The sequence below is a fragment of the Neolamprologus multifasciatus genome, chromosome 13, assembly GCF_963576455.1.
Source record: "Neolamprologus multifasciatus chromosome 13, fNeoMul1.2, whole genome shotgun sequence".
Classification (NCBI taxonomy): Eukaryota; Metazoa; Chordata; class Actinopteri; order Cichliformes; family Cichlidae; genus Neolamprologus; species Neolamprologus multifasciatus.
Genome location: NC_140451.1, coordinates 1 through 15,443, shown reverse-complemented (window position 1 = coordinate 15,443; position 15,443 = coordinate 1). Strand labels below are relative to the sequence as shown.

Sequence of the window (15,443 nt, the reverse complement as noted above, 5' to 3'; positions counted from 1 at the left end):
ACACGCACCGGCGCCATCTTGGACAGGTCACCGTAGACATCACATTCTTTTTATATATCAGATATATCAGTACATCTGTATATTTGCTCTTATTGCACTTACTGATAAGATGCAAACTGTATTTTGTTACCCTGTATTTAGACATGCATGACAGTAAAGTGGAATTCTAAATCCTAAACATTTCAACAAAAAAATCACAGCTACAGTTTTTAGAAGTGATTTTTAGAAGGCCAGTAAAGAGAGCATGGAGACAGATGGAGGATCCAAATCCACTGAATCTACACGCTTCCTGTTTCCACCTCATCCTTCCAGTGCTCTACTATACTCTGCTCTCTGCCTTTGAACTTGCCTGGGCCAGGTCTGAGTCCAGCTTTGCCAGGTCACATGACACAGGGGTGTGGTCTGATGTCAGCAGGCAGGTCAGTGGAGCCCTCTGGTGATGGATTTATGGCAGTGAAACAGGAGGAGGCCTGAGAACAGACAGCAGGCTTAACAGGACAAAGTAGCATGTAGTACTTGAAGGAGTCATCACAGCCAATCAGCTCTCAGGAAAATGGAACATCACATACATTTTCTCTTCTTTGATTTTCATCAGTGTATTTTTCTGTCAATATTTCTGCCTGATCAGAAGCTCATAGGCACTTCCTGTCACTCTACAATCAAATAATGTAAAGGCTGCCCTCTCTGCCCTCCCACTAGCTGACCTAGCTGACACAAGTAAACTGTGCTAAGATGCCCTACAAGGTTCTTGGCCACATACATATAGATATACTTGGCTGTAGAAATCCTGCCATGAAGCTCCCAGCGCACATTTTTGATGCTTCTGTCTGTGGCAGAGGAGGTTTGGAGCTCTGCAGAGTCTTGGCGACTTACTGACTATGCACCCCTACCCACATGTATGATTTAGATTTAGACTTATGTGGCAGCTATTCACTGGCCTGACAAAGTTATTTTAAATGATATCATGTCATGAATAACACAAGTTATTTTCCATGAAAACTAAAAGTGGTGAAATTCTCCAAAAACGAATGAGACGTGATGTAATTTGACATGTTTTGTTGTTTTGTGTGTGTGTTTGTCTGTGTGAAGTTTCGATGTGTATTGTTATGAAATAAATATATATTCTTAATTTTTGTTTTATAGAGGCCAGACTAGGAGAACGCCAGTTTGAGCACAATGTCACAGAGTACTGACAGGAAACTGCTTTTGCAGAGAACAGGAAGTTTTAGTGCAGAGCTGCACAGGCGTATTAATAAAATACAGGAAACCAGACAAAAAGCAGAACTAAGTAAACTGTGTGTCGCTGTGACGCAGTGCAGAAATATATATACGGATTTAGCTGGCAAAGAATTCAGCCCTGAGCTTGTGTGTTCGTGTGGCGGGTCTCCATTTTGCAAAAATAAAGATCATTTTTTGAGCTTGACCACTCTGAGTCCAGTCTTTCTCTGTCGCCAAAGAAATTCAAAAGAACGGAATTTAATAATATCTGAAAAGCACAATTTTGAAAACACTGGAAAGACCTCAAGACATTTTTCCTTTACCTTCTATGTAAACAAAAATTTCCACCAAGGCTTTTCAGTGTGAAATTTAGCGTGTAGAGAAAATACCTGTGCCAGGTTGGCTCCATCTAGTGGTGAACATTGCTTTACCACTACATCAGGTGAGTTTTTCTCTGTGCACAGTGACACAAAACTCATTTAACAACACAAACTATTAAAAAAATGATGCAGGCAGATCAAGGCAATGTTACAGATTCAGTAAGAACAGAAGTTTATTCCTTCAAATATGCAGGGCATCACACTAACACAGCTGCTTATGTCCAGCATCGCTCTGTTATTATCAATTTGATTCAAACGTGTCCAGTTTATTGTCTTAAACTGGCATTAAAGCTTCAATGAACTAAAGTGGTCCCTCTGAGTCAGCACCCAGAAAGCTCGTCTCTTTGAAAAATGTGGCCATAAATACGAGCGCTGCTGGGATCTTAAAACGCTGGGGCTAAATCCACACCTGAAATCTTTGTTTCACTCAGTAACAGCAGCTTTTTAATATTATTGACTATATGTTATAGTCAATAATATTACAATTACAGTTACAATTAGAATGCAGTCAGCATGTGCCAAACAAACTCCCCCCAAATCGATCATGTTTGATATGATGATGACGTTTTTAACATCTTATTTATCAACTTATTTAATACACTGTATCAATCAATTATTAAACAAATATCAGGCTGTAGAAAAGCCAATAATAATGCACCGAGCACGTTCATGCCATAACAGCTAAATGGCCATCAAAGAAAACCCTGAATGCCTAATACAGGACAGGCCAACAGTTAATGCAGCCACAGATGGACATCAGTCAGCTTTCTGCACTTTCCACCTGATCACATCTGTCCTCAAAGTCACGTCACTTCCTCTGTGGTTCATTTATGTTTACTTTTACATTTGCAGTGACAATAACTTTAGTGACATAGTGCACACATTATTTCCTATGGACTGCTGGGTTATCTTGGTTTATTTAAGTTAGTATTTTTAAAGGTGAAGTCAGTCATTTTTAGGTTATTTGATAGAAAAAAGGATCTTGTACTCATAAACAAACATAGAATAGTGGATACAAATGACACATTGTTAAATGTGTCATTGGTCACTGCTTACTTTCCTCATTATTTAAGCATTACTCATCCTTAGTATGTCATTTATGAATACAGATATACGTTCTTAGAAAGAACCACTTCTGAGCCTGATCTCCTTACTCCAAGGAGCTTTTGTGAGTTATCATTGTGCCAGAGGAGGAGGGCATCCACTACTTCTCCAAACAACTTCCCCAAACCAAAGCACAAATAAAACAATAAGTAAAACAGGCTGTTCTAAAGTATGATTAAAGTTCAGCCTCATTAATATAAATGTCACTGACAGTTGCTAATATATTGGAAAAGCAAAATACTTACTGATGTCTTTCTGTCCAACAACAGGAGTGCTGGTCCCGAGCCTCAAAGACAGTAAGAAGCAAGCAGAGGGAGAAAAAGCAGAACAGTTTTCAGAAACTGATTTGATCCTTAATGGCTGTGCAATCATTGTAACATAGAGATTGCTTGTGTTGTTAAATAAAGGCTAGATTTGACATTAATAGATGCCACAGATGTTCAAAAGCTGCCACAAAGCATGAACAACAAATGGACGTCTCCTGCACCTCCCGAAGAATTTTGTCTGGGCTCTTATCTCACTTTTTTATTTCAAACAATCAACAGAAAATTTCACAGACATAGTTTTATGTAAGGTTTTTAAGGCTGTGGTGTTAATTTTGAAGTAACATGAGCCCAGCGGCAGCAGCAAGGCTAGGCTAACACTAACTAGCTAGCAAGATTATAATCCCGGTGCTAAACTAAGAGAAGCCACAAAATCAGTTTGAATAAGAGTAAACATTTACTCACCAAGTCAGTGTATCAGGTAAAGATCCACAGCAATGACAATAATATCTTGAGCTGACGCTTCTCCAGGTTTGCTCAACATATTCCATAACAAATGCTGGCACCGTGAACATGCGGACTGAGAAGCTTAATGTGTACTTTGTAAAAACGATGAGAAAAAAAGCTGGCTGAAGAAGAAAAGATAAATGGCCCTTTTTTCAAGCCTTCTCTCGGCCGGCCGTTTGGCCTATGACATGTGGCGGAAGCCCCTGGTACAGGGCACCGCCAGTTCGATCCCCTCACGAACTCAGTGGCCACGGCCCTCGCTTGGGGGGCGGGGAGACACGCACTCGTGTTTCCTTTATGCTTTTTCCTGCTCTCGCCAAGTCCTCCGCCCGCTCTACATCTCTCTTATTACCTTTTATTACCCGAAGAAAATCACAATCACGCTTACACTCATGCCTTTGCCTTTCACCACTTCAAAACTGCGCCTACTTCAATATTACCTTCATTCGCTCTCTTTGCTTTTCGCCTTTCTTTCTCACTACACTAAGTACAGTTTTTTAACGCTGTGTATTCACTCTTGCTAAGTACATGTGAACAGATCTTGAATAAAAACAACAAAACAAAACATACTTTTCTGTTTTCTGCTTCTTGCTTGTAGGTGTCAGGATTAATTAAGTGAAGTCAAATTTCCAGACAGTTGGTATTTAAGCTGATTTATGACACTGATGCATCTTAATGTGCAAGTGGGATAATGTGTGACTCTCCTTGTTGACCCCTGTGAGAACAGAGTGGGTTATTATGGAAAAGGGACATAAATCTGTGGGTACAGTCACAGTGTGGTTACTAAGCTGACTATGAGCAAGTCCCTTAAATAGAACAGATTAGAAGCAGATTAGATTTAGGTAAAATGATTACATCTCTTCTCCTCCTCACTATTTAAAGGAACAAGGATGTTAAGGGTTTTAAGGGTCATGAAAATGGGGGACAAACAGAAATAATAAATATCTCATCTATTCCTCAAAGTTTATAGCAAGGTGTTTAAAAATAAGGACTAATATCAAAATGCAAACATGCAACTTTAACTTTTGGCACACTTTACAATATAGATACTATTAAATGCAAATGGATTAGAGTAAAACTTTAATGTTCCTGCGGGACAGTTTACAGACAGACGTCCAGCTCCAACACATCAAACACGGATCTCCTGCATTATTGGATTATATTATATAAAATGCTGCTACTAAACCAGTCACATAAAAATCATAAATGAATTAGTGGCTAACCTCCAAATATTCTCATTGTTGGCGGGTGGTGTTTTTTAAATTAGAGCTGTAAAATGTAGAAAGCCATGAAAAAGAACAGGTAGTTGGTAAAACATCTCAATCTTATTCCCAGGGTGCCAAGTACATGTATGAAAGCTATGGGCATTTACCTTATGAGCCCTTTGGTGTTGGTGTCACATAGCTGCATTAAAATGCTCCAAAAGGCTCAAACAGGGTCTGTGTTCTCTTTCTTCATATATGTACATCATAACCATTGGGTACATGTCATTTTATGAGGGTCGTCTTCTTCCTCTTTCTGTTGCTCTCATACACTATAGTGGATCATCTGCCTCCATCTCACCTTGTCCCTACCATTGTCCTCTGTCATACCAACCCCCATGTCCTCCTTCATTAGATCCATGAACTTCCCTCGAGGTCTTCCTCTTTTCCTCCTGTCTGGCAGCTCCATCTTCACCATCCTTTGTCCAATATGTCCATTATCCTCCTCTGCACATGTACAAACCACCTCAGACTTACCTCTCTAGCTTTGTCTCCAGACTGATCAATTTGAACTGTCCCTCTAATGCTCTAATTTTTCTAGTTATGTCCATTCTGGTCACTCTCAATTGAAACAGTAACATTTTCAGTTCTGCCACACCAGCTCTGATCTCCTGACTGCCAAACTTCTGACCAATCCCATCCTCCAACAGCCTAATGTGGACATATAGATCTGTTAACTCTCCAAGTCTAATAATGCTTTGATCAGAGTATTACAGCAAAGGTTTATGTGAAACCAGCAATTATCATGGGAACGTCTATACACATTATATATATATATTTTTTTTTTTTCTTTGATATATATATATATATATATATATATATATATATGTATGTGTGTATGTATGTGTGTTATGAACAGCTGATCGGATCGGCAAAGCGTGTTTCTGGAATATTATGTTTTTGTTGCTGCAAGTTAAATAACTCATGAAAGTCAAAGGAGCTTGCAAAGAAAAGCGTCTGGACTTCTTTAAGTTACTTGAAGACGTTTCACCTCTCATCCGAGAGGCTTCTTCAGTTCTAAGGTCAAATGGTGGAGAGTCCCAGATATAACCCTAGTGGGAGTTTCCCCCCACAGAGGGACAAAAGGACCCCCTGATGATCCTCTAATCGCCTGAGCCAAGGTGTGGAACTGGGTGTGGGTCCCAATCAGCCAGAGTTTCGGGTGATTTCATTGTGAAACCTGGCCCCACCTTATCATGCGAATTCCTGAGGTCAGATGGCCCAGGGTGTGAGTGGGCCTTAAGGCGTCTGGGAAGGGATCTCAAAACTGGATTATAGATGGCAGAGAGTTGGTGTCGTAAACCACCGCCTCTGTTCAAAGATGGTCGCTCACAGTGGACATAGATGGCTTCTTTCACTCCTCTTTAAAACCATCTGTCCTCTCTGTCCAAAATGTGAACATTGGCATCCTCGAAAGAGTGTCCTTTATCCTTAAGATGCAGATGGACAGCTGAATCTTGTCCTGTGGAGGTGGCTCTTCTGTGTTGTGCCATGCGCTTGTGAAGTGGCTGTTTGGTCTCTCCAATGTAGAGGTCTGGGCATTCCTCGCTGCACTGTACGGCATACACCACATTGTTAAGTCTGTGTTTTGGCGTTTTGTCTTTCGGGTGAACCAGTTATTGTCTGAGTGTGTTGCTGGGTCTGAAGTACACCGGGATGTCATGCTTGGAGAAAACCCTCCTGAGTTTCTCTGATACACCGGCTACATAGGGGATGACAATGTTGTTGCGCCTGTCCCGGGACTCTCCACCATTTGACCTTAGAACTGAAGAAGCCTCTCGGATGAGAGGTGAAACGTCTTCAAGTAACTTAAAGAAGTCCAGACGCTTTTCTTTGCAAGCTCCTTTGACTACGATGACCTGGATGACTGAGAACCTTCACAGACATAACTCATGAAAGGATAACCAAGCACACCATTGGGCAGAGAGAGTGTTCGCCCGTGGCGCCAAACAGGCTAGGACCGCCACTGTCCCTGATAGTGGCTCCAGCGTACCACACGGTGATGGAGGAGGTGAGGATGGACTCGATGATTGCAGTGTAGAATTGCATCATCATCCGTGTTGGCAGGTTGAATTTCTTCAGCTCCCTCAGGAAGTACATCCTCTGTTTTGGCATCATGGCCTTGGACTCACTTTTACAACTTTTTAATAGGAAAAAAGAGGAATTTTAATTAAAAAATGTTTTGACATTTGTGAAAATGTAATTTTTCCTGTATTCATTTTTTTTTTTTTTTTTACATTTGTTTTGGTTTTTATTGCCTTTTGAGTCAAAAGTCTCCAGAGGCAGATGCTTGGTTTCCTGGTATTTCAAGACATTAATGCAATGGAAAGGGATTTAAAAAAAAGAAAGAAAGAAAAGAAAGAGTGGAAAGTGAATCTCACATGAAGCGGAGGAGCTCAGAGTTCTCTCACTAGTCTAAATATCTTCAGACGTGAGTGCAGATAGTAGTGGGAACATTTACTCAAGTACTTAAAATACATAAAGTCTGTGTTTCAGGTAGGTGTTTCCATGTTATACTAGATTCTGCTATTGTCATGGTTGGCTGTGTGGCAGGCAAGCAGAAGCGGTGGACCCAAAAATGCAGGACTCTTGGAGATGGGAATAAACTGAAAACGCAGCTTTATTGCTGGACGAACGATTGAAAATAAAACTTACAAAAGGAAAACAAGACTAAACCGAGGTGCTGGAGGACTGGACATTACAAACACACAGCAGGTTGAGGGTACGACGCGACAGGGAGCACAGGAAAACACAGGGCTTAAATACACAGGGGAGTAATTAGGGAATGGGCAACAGGAGGGAGACACAGCTGGGAGTAATTAGGCTAACGAGACAGGGGAGAGGTAAAACTGAACACACTGACATAAGACATGAACTTTCAAAGTAAAACAGGAAATAAGAAACAAATCACAAAACCGCAAACATATACACAGTCATCCAGGACACACATACACACACGTATACATATATATACACTCTCCACAGTTATGTGTTAAAAATACAGTAGATCAGGTCCATCAGTCAGAAACGGAGCCTGGAGACGTCTGAGACAAAGTTTTTGTAGCTCTCTGTCGACGTTCCTCATAATATTTCTAAACAAAGGGAAAAGCGAGAAAACAAACATCGTTAGGCCAACAGTGTGATTTTGTGTGCTGAATCGTGTATATGTATGTGCGTGCGTACCTGCAGGTTGTCGTAGTGTTTCTGGCTGCAGCAGTGGAGTTCCTTGGCGGTCTTCTCATTCAGGCAGAAAACAGAGCAGATGTTACAGAAAAATCCTGATTTAGGGACCACAAACTCCTGACCTGCAGAGAAGCAGAAACAGGAGGATTAGACAAGTATTAACAACAAATTTGAATTTAGAGTGTGTGTGTCTGACCGATGGGGCTGTTAGGGTTGAACTGAGGCAGTCTGAAATCTGCTACAACACACGGAGACTGAGAGCGAGATCGCTTTGCCTCAGGTCCGACAAGCTCCCTCCTGCGTTTACCCACAACTGAAAATGAAAAGAGCGACACGTTAATCATCAACAAATCTGCTACAGGAGCCACTGGCTTTATAAAATATTTAAACATTCAATTATAACTCAATAATAATTGAACAAATGATTTCGATTTACTTGAAAAGCTGAAACATTCATCGGCCACTTTATTAGGTACACCTGTTTGACTGCTCATTAATGTGACTCTCTAATCAGCCAATCACATGGCAGCAACTTAGTGATTTAGGTATGTAGACATGGTCAGATGACCTGCTGAAATTCAAACTGAGCATCAGAATGAAGAAGAAAAATAATTGAAGTCACTTAAACGTGGCATGTTTGCTGATCTTAGCATTTCAAAAACTGCTGATCTGCTGGGATTTTCCCACAGAAGCATCTCTAGGGTTTACATCAAATGGTCTGAAACAGAAAATATCCAGTGAGTGGCAGTTCCCTGGAGGAAATGCATTTTTGAGTTTAGAGGAGAATGAAATAACTGCTTCACGCTGAGCGGAAGGCCAGAGCAAGCCAAACAACCACTTATTACAATGCACAAGAGTATCTCTGAACGCACAGCACATCCAACACTGAAGCAGATGAGCTACAGCAGCAGAAGACCACACTGGGTTCCACTTCTCTAAGCTAAGAACGCAAAGCTGAGGGTACAATTCACACAGGCTCAGCAACGCTGTAAAATAAAAACGCTGCCTGGTCTGTTGAATCTCAGTTTCTGCTGTGACATTAGGATGGTAGGGTCAGAAATCTTGGATCCATCCTGCCTTGTATCAAAATTTCAGGCTGGTGATGGTGTGGGATATAGTCATCGCACCAACGGAGCATTTTTTAAACACCACATATGTAAAATATATTAGTACCACCAGGCTGAATGTCTGTAGCACAGTGAGGAGCACAAATATGAGATCAGAGCCATAAAATATCACAACTTTTCTTTTTATATTCAGTTTACTGTGTTTTGGCTGTCAGAGCGGTGTATTTTGCTGATTTAAAGCAGCTCTTTGTACCTTTAATGTCGGCCATGCTCCATCCATCATTCTCCTCTCCCTCCTGCGTCTCGTCGTCAGGACACTTGGGCTCTGGCTGCTGTCCAGCAGGGGCGGCTGCAGCATCGGGCTGGGTCACTGCTTCCTCCTCGGTCCTCTGGCTCTCCGCCTGGCAGTCACCTTTGGTCACTGCATCAGTCGATTCTGCGGTCTTCTTGGTTTTCATTTTGAGGTTAACTTTGTTGTCACCAGAGTCTTGCAGACGCTGTTTCAGGCTCTTCAAACTGAATTTAAAAGCAAAGATGCCAGTAGGTTACCATGAAAAGAGGTTTGTTGTCACAAAATGTTCATGTGAAAGAAGAAATTCCATTTCAAATTCCTAATCTAGAGTTGCTTATATCTAAATCACATTCTTCTCTTTTTGCATCTTTGGGAACTGTTTACTATAGACGACCTTGAGGAGCGTATGGTATATTTGACTCTGCCACTAAACCTGAAAAAGAAAGATACTCACGACTCAATACGTCCAGCTTTACTCCTATGAAGAGGAGAGAAAAAAGCACAAGGTCAGACAGACATGAAGACACTTTAAAGAAAATGAAAAAACACAGTGTAAAATAAATTTCCTCTTTTTCTCACTTCTGATTGTGGGACACACTTACCAAGCAGATAAATAGTCCTTGGTGACTTTGCTCTCCATCACCTGTGTTAATCCACCAGGTTCGGCCATCTCAATGCATATCTGAGAAAACAGAAAGGATATTTGAGCAACACAGTGGTACTCAATGGGTGTGCTACAGGCACGATTTGTATTGTACAGGGCCATAAAGAATTTGTCCTGGCGAGTTTCTTTACTGCCCTGTACGATAGTACAAGGCAAAGAAAAAAAATCTTGGGGTTTTAAACTTGCAAATGGGAAATAAGTGCAAACATATTTCTATACTTTTGCAAAGTTTTTGATTGAACAATAAAACCACTGAGCAAGAAACACTAAAAGAATAACTTAGCGCTGCCTCAAACTGCAGGGATCTCCCCTGCTCGATGGGCCAGGACAAAAGGCTGAACAGGTCATAAGATTACTACTTGGTTGAGAACTTGGTGCATTTCAGGCAGTCCTTCTTCACCAGTGTTTGCAAAGGCATGTCAAATTCAGATTGCCTGCCGCAGGGAATATTTAAACTTGCTCAACTAGTGTTAAAAAAAACACAAAGTCTCCTTCAGACTCATTTAAAATGTTTGTCAATATGAAAAGAACAGCAGACACCATGACAAGCCTTGCAGCCTTCTGTAACACATAAAAAAGTTGCACGTGTTTATGAAATCGTACCCTGTTGGCAAGCGGCAAGAATCTGACAAAAGCAGCAATGGACGCCACCACTTCCACGATCATCACGACAAGGTCCACATTCACCTCGGAGACCTCCACACTCAGCAGCCGGTCCTCCAGAGACTCCGACTCTGGAACATGCTGAAAAACAACCAGCGTTAAGATCAGGGAGACCCGAGCCTGCTGCTTTTACAAGACAGATTTATGTGACTGCTGACTTACAGTGGTGCTCCATTTCATCATGCTTCTATACATGCTCTCCTGTGAAAAGAGTAGAAGATGAAAGGGGATTACATCAATCACTGATCCTCTGTTTGTACAATAAATATTGAAGAACTCTCCTCCTGGCTAGAGTGTTTTTAATGTTCTATTGACCACATGTAATAAGATAAATATTGGACTCCACTGTAAGTGAGAAGTGACTCGATCCTGGTTTGCATCTTTGTGGCAAAGGATTCATACTTCAGGATAGTAACGACACAACATATAACCAAGGTTTTGCAGGAACTATTTGATGCTATTTGAGTCTCAGTGTCAGGTCTGACGGTGCCCCGACCGGCGACCTGTGTGTATGTGTGTGTTTGTTCTCCTCTCTCTCGCTCTGTTTTTTCCTCTCCTGCTCCGCTGCCATTGTTACGCGGTCGCGTAGCAACGGGAGATCTCCGACCCGGAAGTGCTGCCGCTCTGAGCTGCTGTCCCACCTGCGACTGATTCCTCGCCAGCTGCTGCCAATCATCCGCCGTCGTTGGCAGAGCTATTTAATGGTGTGGCTGAGTGACAGACAGCGCTGGAGTATTGCACCAAGCCTGGTAGTGACTCGAGCTCAGCAAGGGTAAAGCAAGCATTTGAAAGCGGAGGGAGGCTAATCGTGGCTGCTTTGCCTTTTCCCAGGAAGCGAACGAGACGGAAGGAGAGACGTCACTGATTCACGGGAGTTGTGTGGACACACGAGGAGAGACGGGGAGAGGAGCACTGAAGGGACTTGCACTATGGATAACTGTGGATTGGCTTCACTGTAAATAAAGACACTGTTCAACTTTAACGAGAGGTCCGCGTCTGGGTTCACTAACTCACCATCCTTAACACTCAGTGACTTTCCGCAACAGTTGTCAGACCTCGATTCCTCTTAACATGTAGCTGTGGAGAGAGTTCTCAGAAAGCTCCTGAATAGCTAGCCCACAAGGAAACTTGAGATGGGAAACGCTGAAGCTAGAAGGTTAGCAGCGACTGAAGTTTCAAAATAAGTAAGGGCATTACTTAATAGTCAGTAAAACACTCTATAACCTATGTCTGGGTCTTTAAAGTTTACACGGGGCTGACTTCACAAGGAGCTCTGTGGAAATTTAAAGTGGTGGCGGAATGACGTGGGTTGTCGCCTATGAACAGAAAAGTGGATAAAAGTTCATGCAGCTTTTGTGCTGCTGTTGCAAAAAGGAAGGAACAAATACAGACAAAGTAACAATAAATAGTCGATTTGAAATTCATGCATATTTTTAGTTTTTCCATTTCTTATTCAGATATTTATCAATAAGTGACTTATATGTATGTATATATTGTATATATTGTCCTATTCCTTACTTCTTGTATCTGTCTTTGTTACTGTTTGTACTGTAACCAATATATTTCCCCTAGGGATCAATAAAGTATTCTGAGTCTCATTCTATTAATATTAGCCCAGAGAAGGATGATGCTGTGCTCACTCCTTAGAGGAGAAATCTGTTTTGATTGGGATCTGAATAGTTTGAGTGAAACAGGAGCATGCCCCTGATTTAACAGCCCCCGATTGCTCCATTTTCATACCTCACTTGTACCAGGAAGCATGTCTTGTAAAACAATGTGGATTCTGAGCGTCCACTCTCCAACAGTAACTGGATTTTTAAGGTAATCCCTGGCGAAATCGCAGCACGCATCCCAGCTGTTAAAAAACACAAAGGCCTGGAGGGGAAAAATGATGCAGAGGAAACATTCAATATTAATCATTAAATTGAATTAAATTTGCAAATGCAAATTTCTCTGTATCGGCCTGCTGGGTCTACTCCTCACCCTCCTCTGCAGTGATAAAACGATTATTTTGTAGTACAGAGTCTGAACAGTCTGATCAGGGACGTAACGCCACACCAGCTTGGTGACATCCTCCTGACTGTAGTTTCCTTCTGGCAAACCGGTCAACATGATCGTGGAGAACGTAGAACCTTGAGATTGGGCTTTCTACAAGACACAAGGTTCAAGAACCAAAGTTTATTTGAAGGGAAACTTTGCGGTACTTTTTAAAAAATATATATTATTATTACTGACCACATAGAGAAGACAAAAATGAAACCAAGTTTAGCAGAAAAAAAGAAATGTGGTTTTTGAGGTGAGTATTTGGAAAAATGGACACCTCTTGGTATTTACTCAAGGATTCCTGTTTAACACATGAAACCTGGGTTTAGAAGATGCACTCACCTCAATGTCATCAGGTTCACTGACAGTTAAATACTCTAGAAGTGTAAAACAAACACAGTTAGTAACAGTCAACACTTTATATCTGGAGGTTAATTTTAGTTTCCAGCTGTTTCTCTCACCTGGGATTGTGAACCAAGGAGAGACAGTGGGGAACACAAAGGGACTAGTTGTCATTGTGATCCAATATGGTGAAGTGCTGCGTTGTGGGATGGTAATATCTTCTGTTGGGACAGTTGCACCATCAACAGCAACCTCGGTGTCTGGCAAAGCTTTGTCTGGCAATCTTGGTGCTGCACAAGCAAAAATACGTTTTGTTAAAAGTTTTGTGGGGGAAAGAAAAGGAAAAATGAGTGGTGCAAAACAGGTTTTTAATGTTTACAATGATCCAGTAATATCAATGTTTTGACTTTTATTTGAACTTTAAGCACCTTTACAGATACCCAAGGTATCATAGACATCAGAAAAACAATGATTAGTGGGTTAGCTCAAATGCCAGACTGAAAAAGTGCAGTTTAAGTAATGGCTCTGGTTCATGTGTCTGGGGCAGAGACAAGCAGAAGGAAATTGACCACTGATGGAGCAAAGATTTCTGGAGGGGCCAGAAAAGAGGTCAGAGAGATAATAAGGCAAATGAGCATCAAAGGATTTGTGGGAACGAGAATCACAGTGTTAGTGGATAAAAGTTGAGGGAATGTGTCACAATGATTTATTGTGAACAACAATAAATCAGCAGTTTTGTCTTCACTTTATCCACAGCCCAGGGGGAGAACTGGAAAAATCTATTCATGTAGTGTTTCACAAACAGAAAGCGAAAGAAAGGTCTTACCAGATGACCTTCCATTAACTTAAACCATCTTTTTTTTTCCTTTAAATCATTATTGTTTAAATCCCATTTAAAAAACACTTACGCAGTGAGGTACATCCACGCTGTGGTATTCGCAGCCGTTGACAATTTGTGGCCGGTGGCCCCGTTTTAGAAGGCTGTACCAAACGCCAAGGCGAATCAGCATCACGAAGAGACTGAAATTCGATAAACACCTGAAACACAAGAAGAAAATGTATTCTGAACATTTTACCTTCACATTGTAAATGTTTAGAAAATAAGTGCTAAGCACACGTGGAAAGAGTGAACTAAGTACAGCTTTATTGTGGAGATCACTGGATTCAAAAGTCAGAAATCCTGGCTCAATGATGCACTGGAGCCACGCTCAACATGCTGTAATGTGATAAATACTAGTGCGCATGAGCATATGAAGAATTGCTCAGCGAGCAGCTTATCGGCAGTCTCTCTTTACTAATCGCTATAGTTTTGCAGTTGTGCTTTCCTCAAGATAAGTAGCATCCAAATCTAGACACATCATCTCTTTTTAAGGATGGATTTATGAAGGTTGGTGCATGTCCTTTAGTTTGGTGTGCAAGCGGTTAATCTGTCAATTTCTCTGTATGGTTAAGATTACACTTACACAAGCACATATCTCATACAGCCTTTCACAGACTTCTAACACATGCACTTGTTGGCATTTATGAGTGTGTTTATACCTTGTTGAGAAGAGGCAGGTAGTTTCTTACACAATCCATTTTTTTCAAAGCTTCTCTGAGATCCCTGGACTCGCCTGGCGAGATGTTCCTGATGTAGATTAATCGTGCTCCATTGTCAGTCACTTGCTGCTTCGAGAAAACCGGGTTAACGTGAAAAAAAAAACAACCCCACAAACAGTATGACGTTCCAAACATTCTTATACTAAGAGTTCCAAGATCAATGGTCATAAGTTTGGCACTTATATTCACACAGCAGGTATGCACCCTGGCAGCTATCTTCATTTTCCAAACAATTTATAATTGCAGCTCTTGCTGTTTTTGATAACACTGGTTGAAAAAAATATTTAAACTAATGTACACACAGTGCCGTGAAAAAACGCATTTGCTCGTTCCCAATTTCGTAATTTTTTGCACAAGTTTCAAATCGTTAAACAAATGTTTAAAAAAAATATACAAAAATGCATTTTAAATGAGGATTTAATTATTCCAGGAAAGAAGTTCTCCAAACCTTTCCTAAGCCCTGTGTGAATATCTGAAAAAAACGGGTATGTCCCCATTTTTCAAGGTGTTTTGACTTGGATGCGAGTGCCTTCCAGTTATGACTTTATACTCTGACCAATAAATCTAAAGGTATTCTAGTGCAGTCCTTTGTTTCTGAGATATGTGCGTTACTTACATAGCATAGAGCCGTTTCATCAGAGACTTTATAAAACCTCAAGCTGAAAGAAAAAAAACAGTTAAAAATCATTACATCACTTCGGATTCGGTTCGATTTATTTCAGCTTAAAGGTATTTTTTTCTACAAAAAGAAATATTTTTTTACATTTATAATCACACTTTAAATAAAACAAGCAGAAACAAATATTTTTCAAATAATTTTAATAACATCTGTCACAACAGTAGATAGCATTATCTA

The 15,443-nt window shown here is 40.9% G+C and overlaps 1 protein-coding gene and 1 long non-coding RNA gene across 2 annotated transcripts; both read right to left on the bottom strand.

The window, feature by feature from the left end:
• Positions 1-46: 46 nt before the first annotated feature.
• LOC146504708 (uncharacterized) lies at positions 47-5,493 on the bottom strand. Its single transcript, XR_014877719.1, has 3 exons — positions 3,431-5,493; positions 2,948-2,988; positions 47-470 (listed from the first exon to the last, which is right to left on the bottom strand). It is a non-coding gene; the product is annotated as an uncharacterized LOC146504708 (long non-coding RNA).
• Positions 5,494-7,007: 1,514 nt separating this feature from the next.
• On the bottom strand, positions 7,008-13,919 carry LOC146504707 (uncharacterized). Its single transcript, XM_085183357.1, has 13 exons — positions 13,897-13,919; positions 13,108-13,278; positions 12,989-13,023; positions 12,587-12,751; positions 12,344-12,478; positions 10,766-10,804; positions 10,544-10,684; positions 9,879-9,958; positions 9,731-9,754; positions 9,238-9,500; positions 8,114-8,230; positions 7,918-8,039; positions 7,008-7,826 (listed from the first exon to the last, which is right to left on the bottom strand). The coding sequence occupies exons 2-13, from the start codon at positions 13,160-13,162 to the stop codon at positions 7,752-7,754; spliced, it is 1,251 nt and encodes a 416-aa protein (XP_085039483.1). The 5' UTR covers positions 13,163-13,278; positions 13,897-13,919; the 3' UTR covers positions 7,008-7,751.
• Between the last annotated feature and the right edge of the window lie 1,524 nt (positions 13,920-15,443).

What these genes read in the sequence shown, in the direction of transcription:
- LOC146504707 (XM_085183357.1), bottom strand. Translation starts at nt 13,162, where the DNA reads ATGACAACTAGTCCCTTTGTGTTCCCCACTGTCTCTCCTTGGTTCACA. An exon ending in CAACCCTAACAGCCCCATCG is followed by an intron (nt 8,040 to 8,113) that starts GTCAGACACACA and finishes GCTTCTCTGCAG; the next exon opens with GTCAGGAGTTTGTGGTCCCT. An exon ending in AACACTACGACAACCTGCAG is followed by an intron (nt 7,827 to 7,917) that starts GTACGCACGCAC and finishes CCCTTTGTTTAG; the next exon opens with AAATATTATGAGGAACGTCG.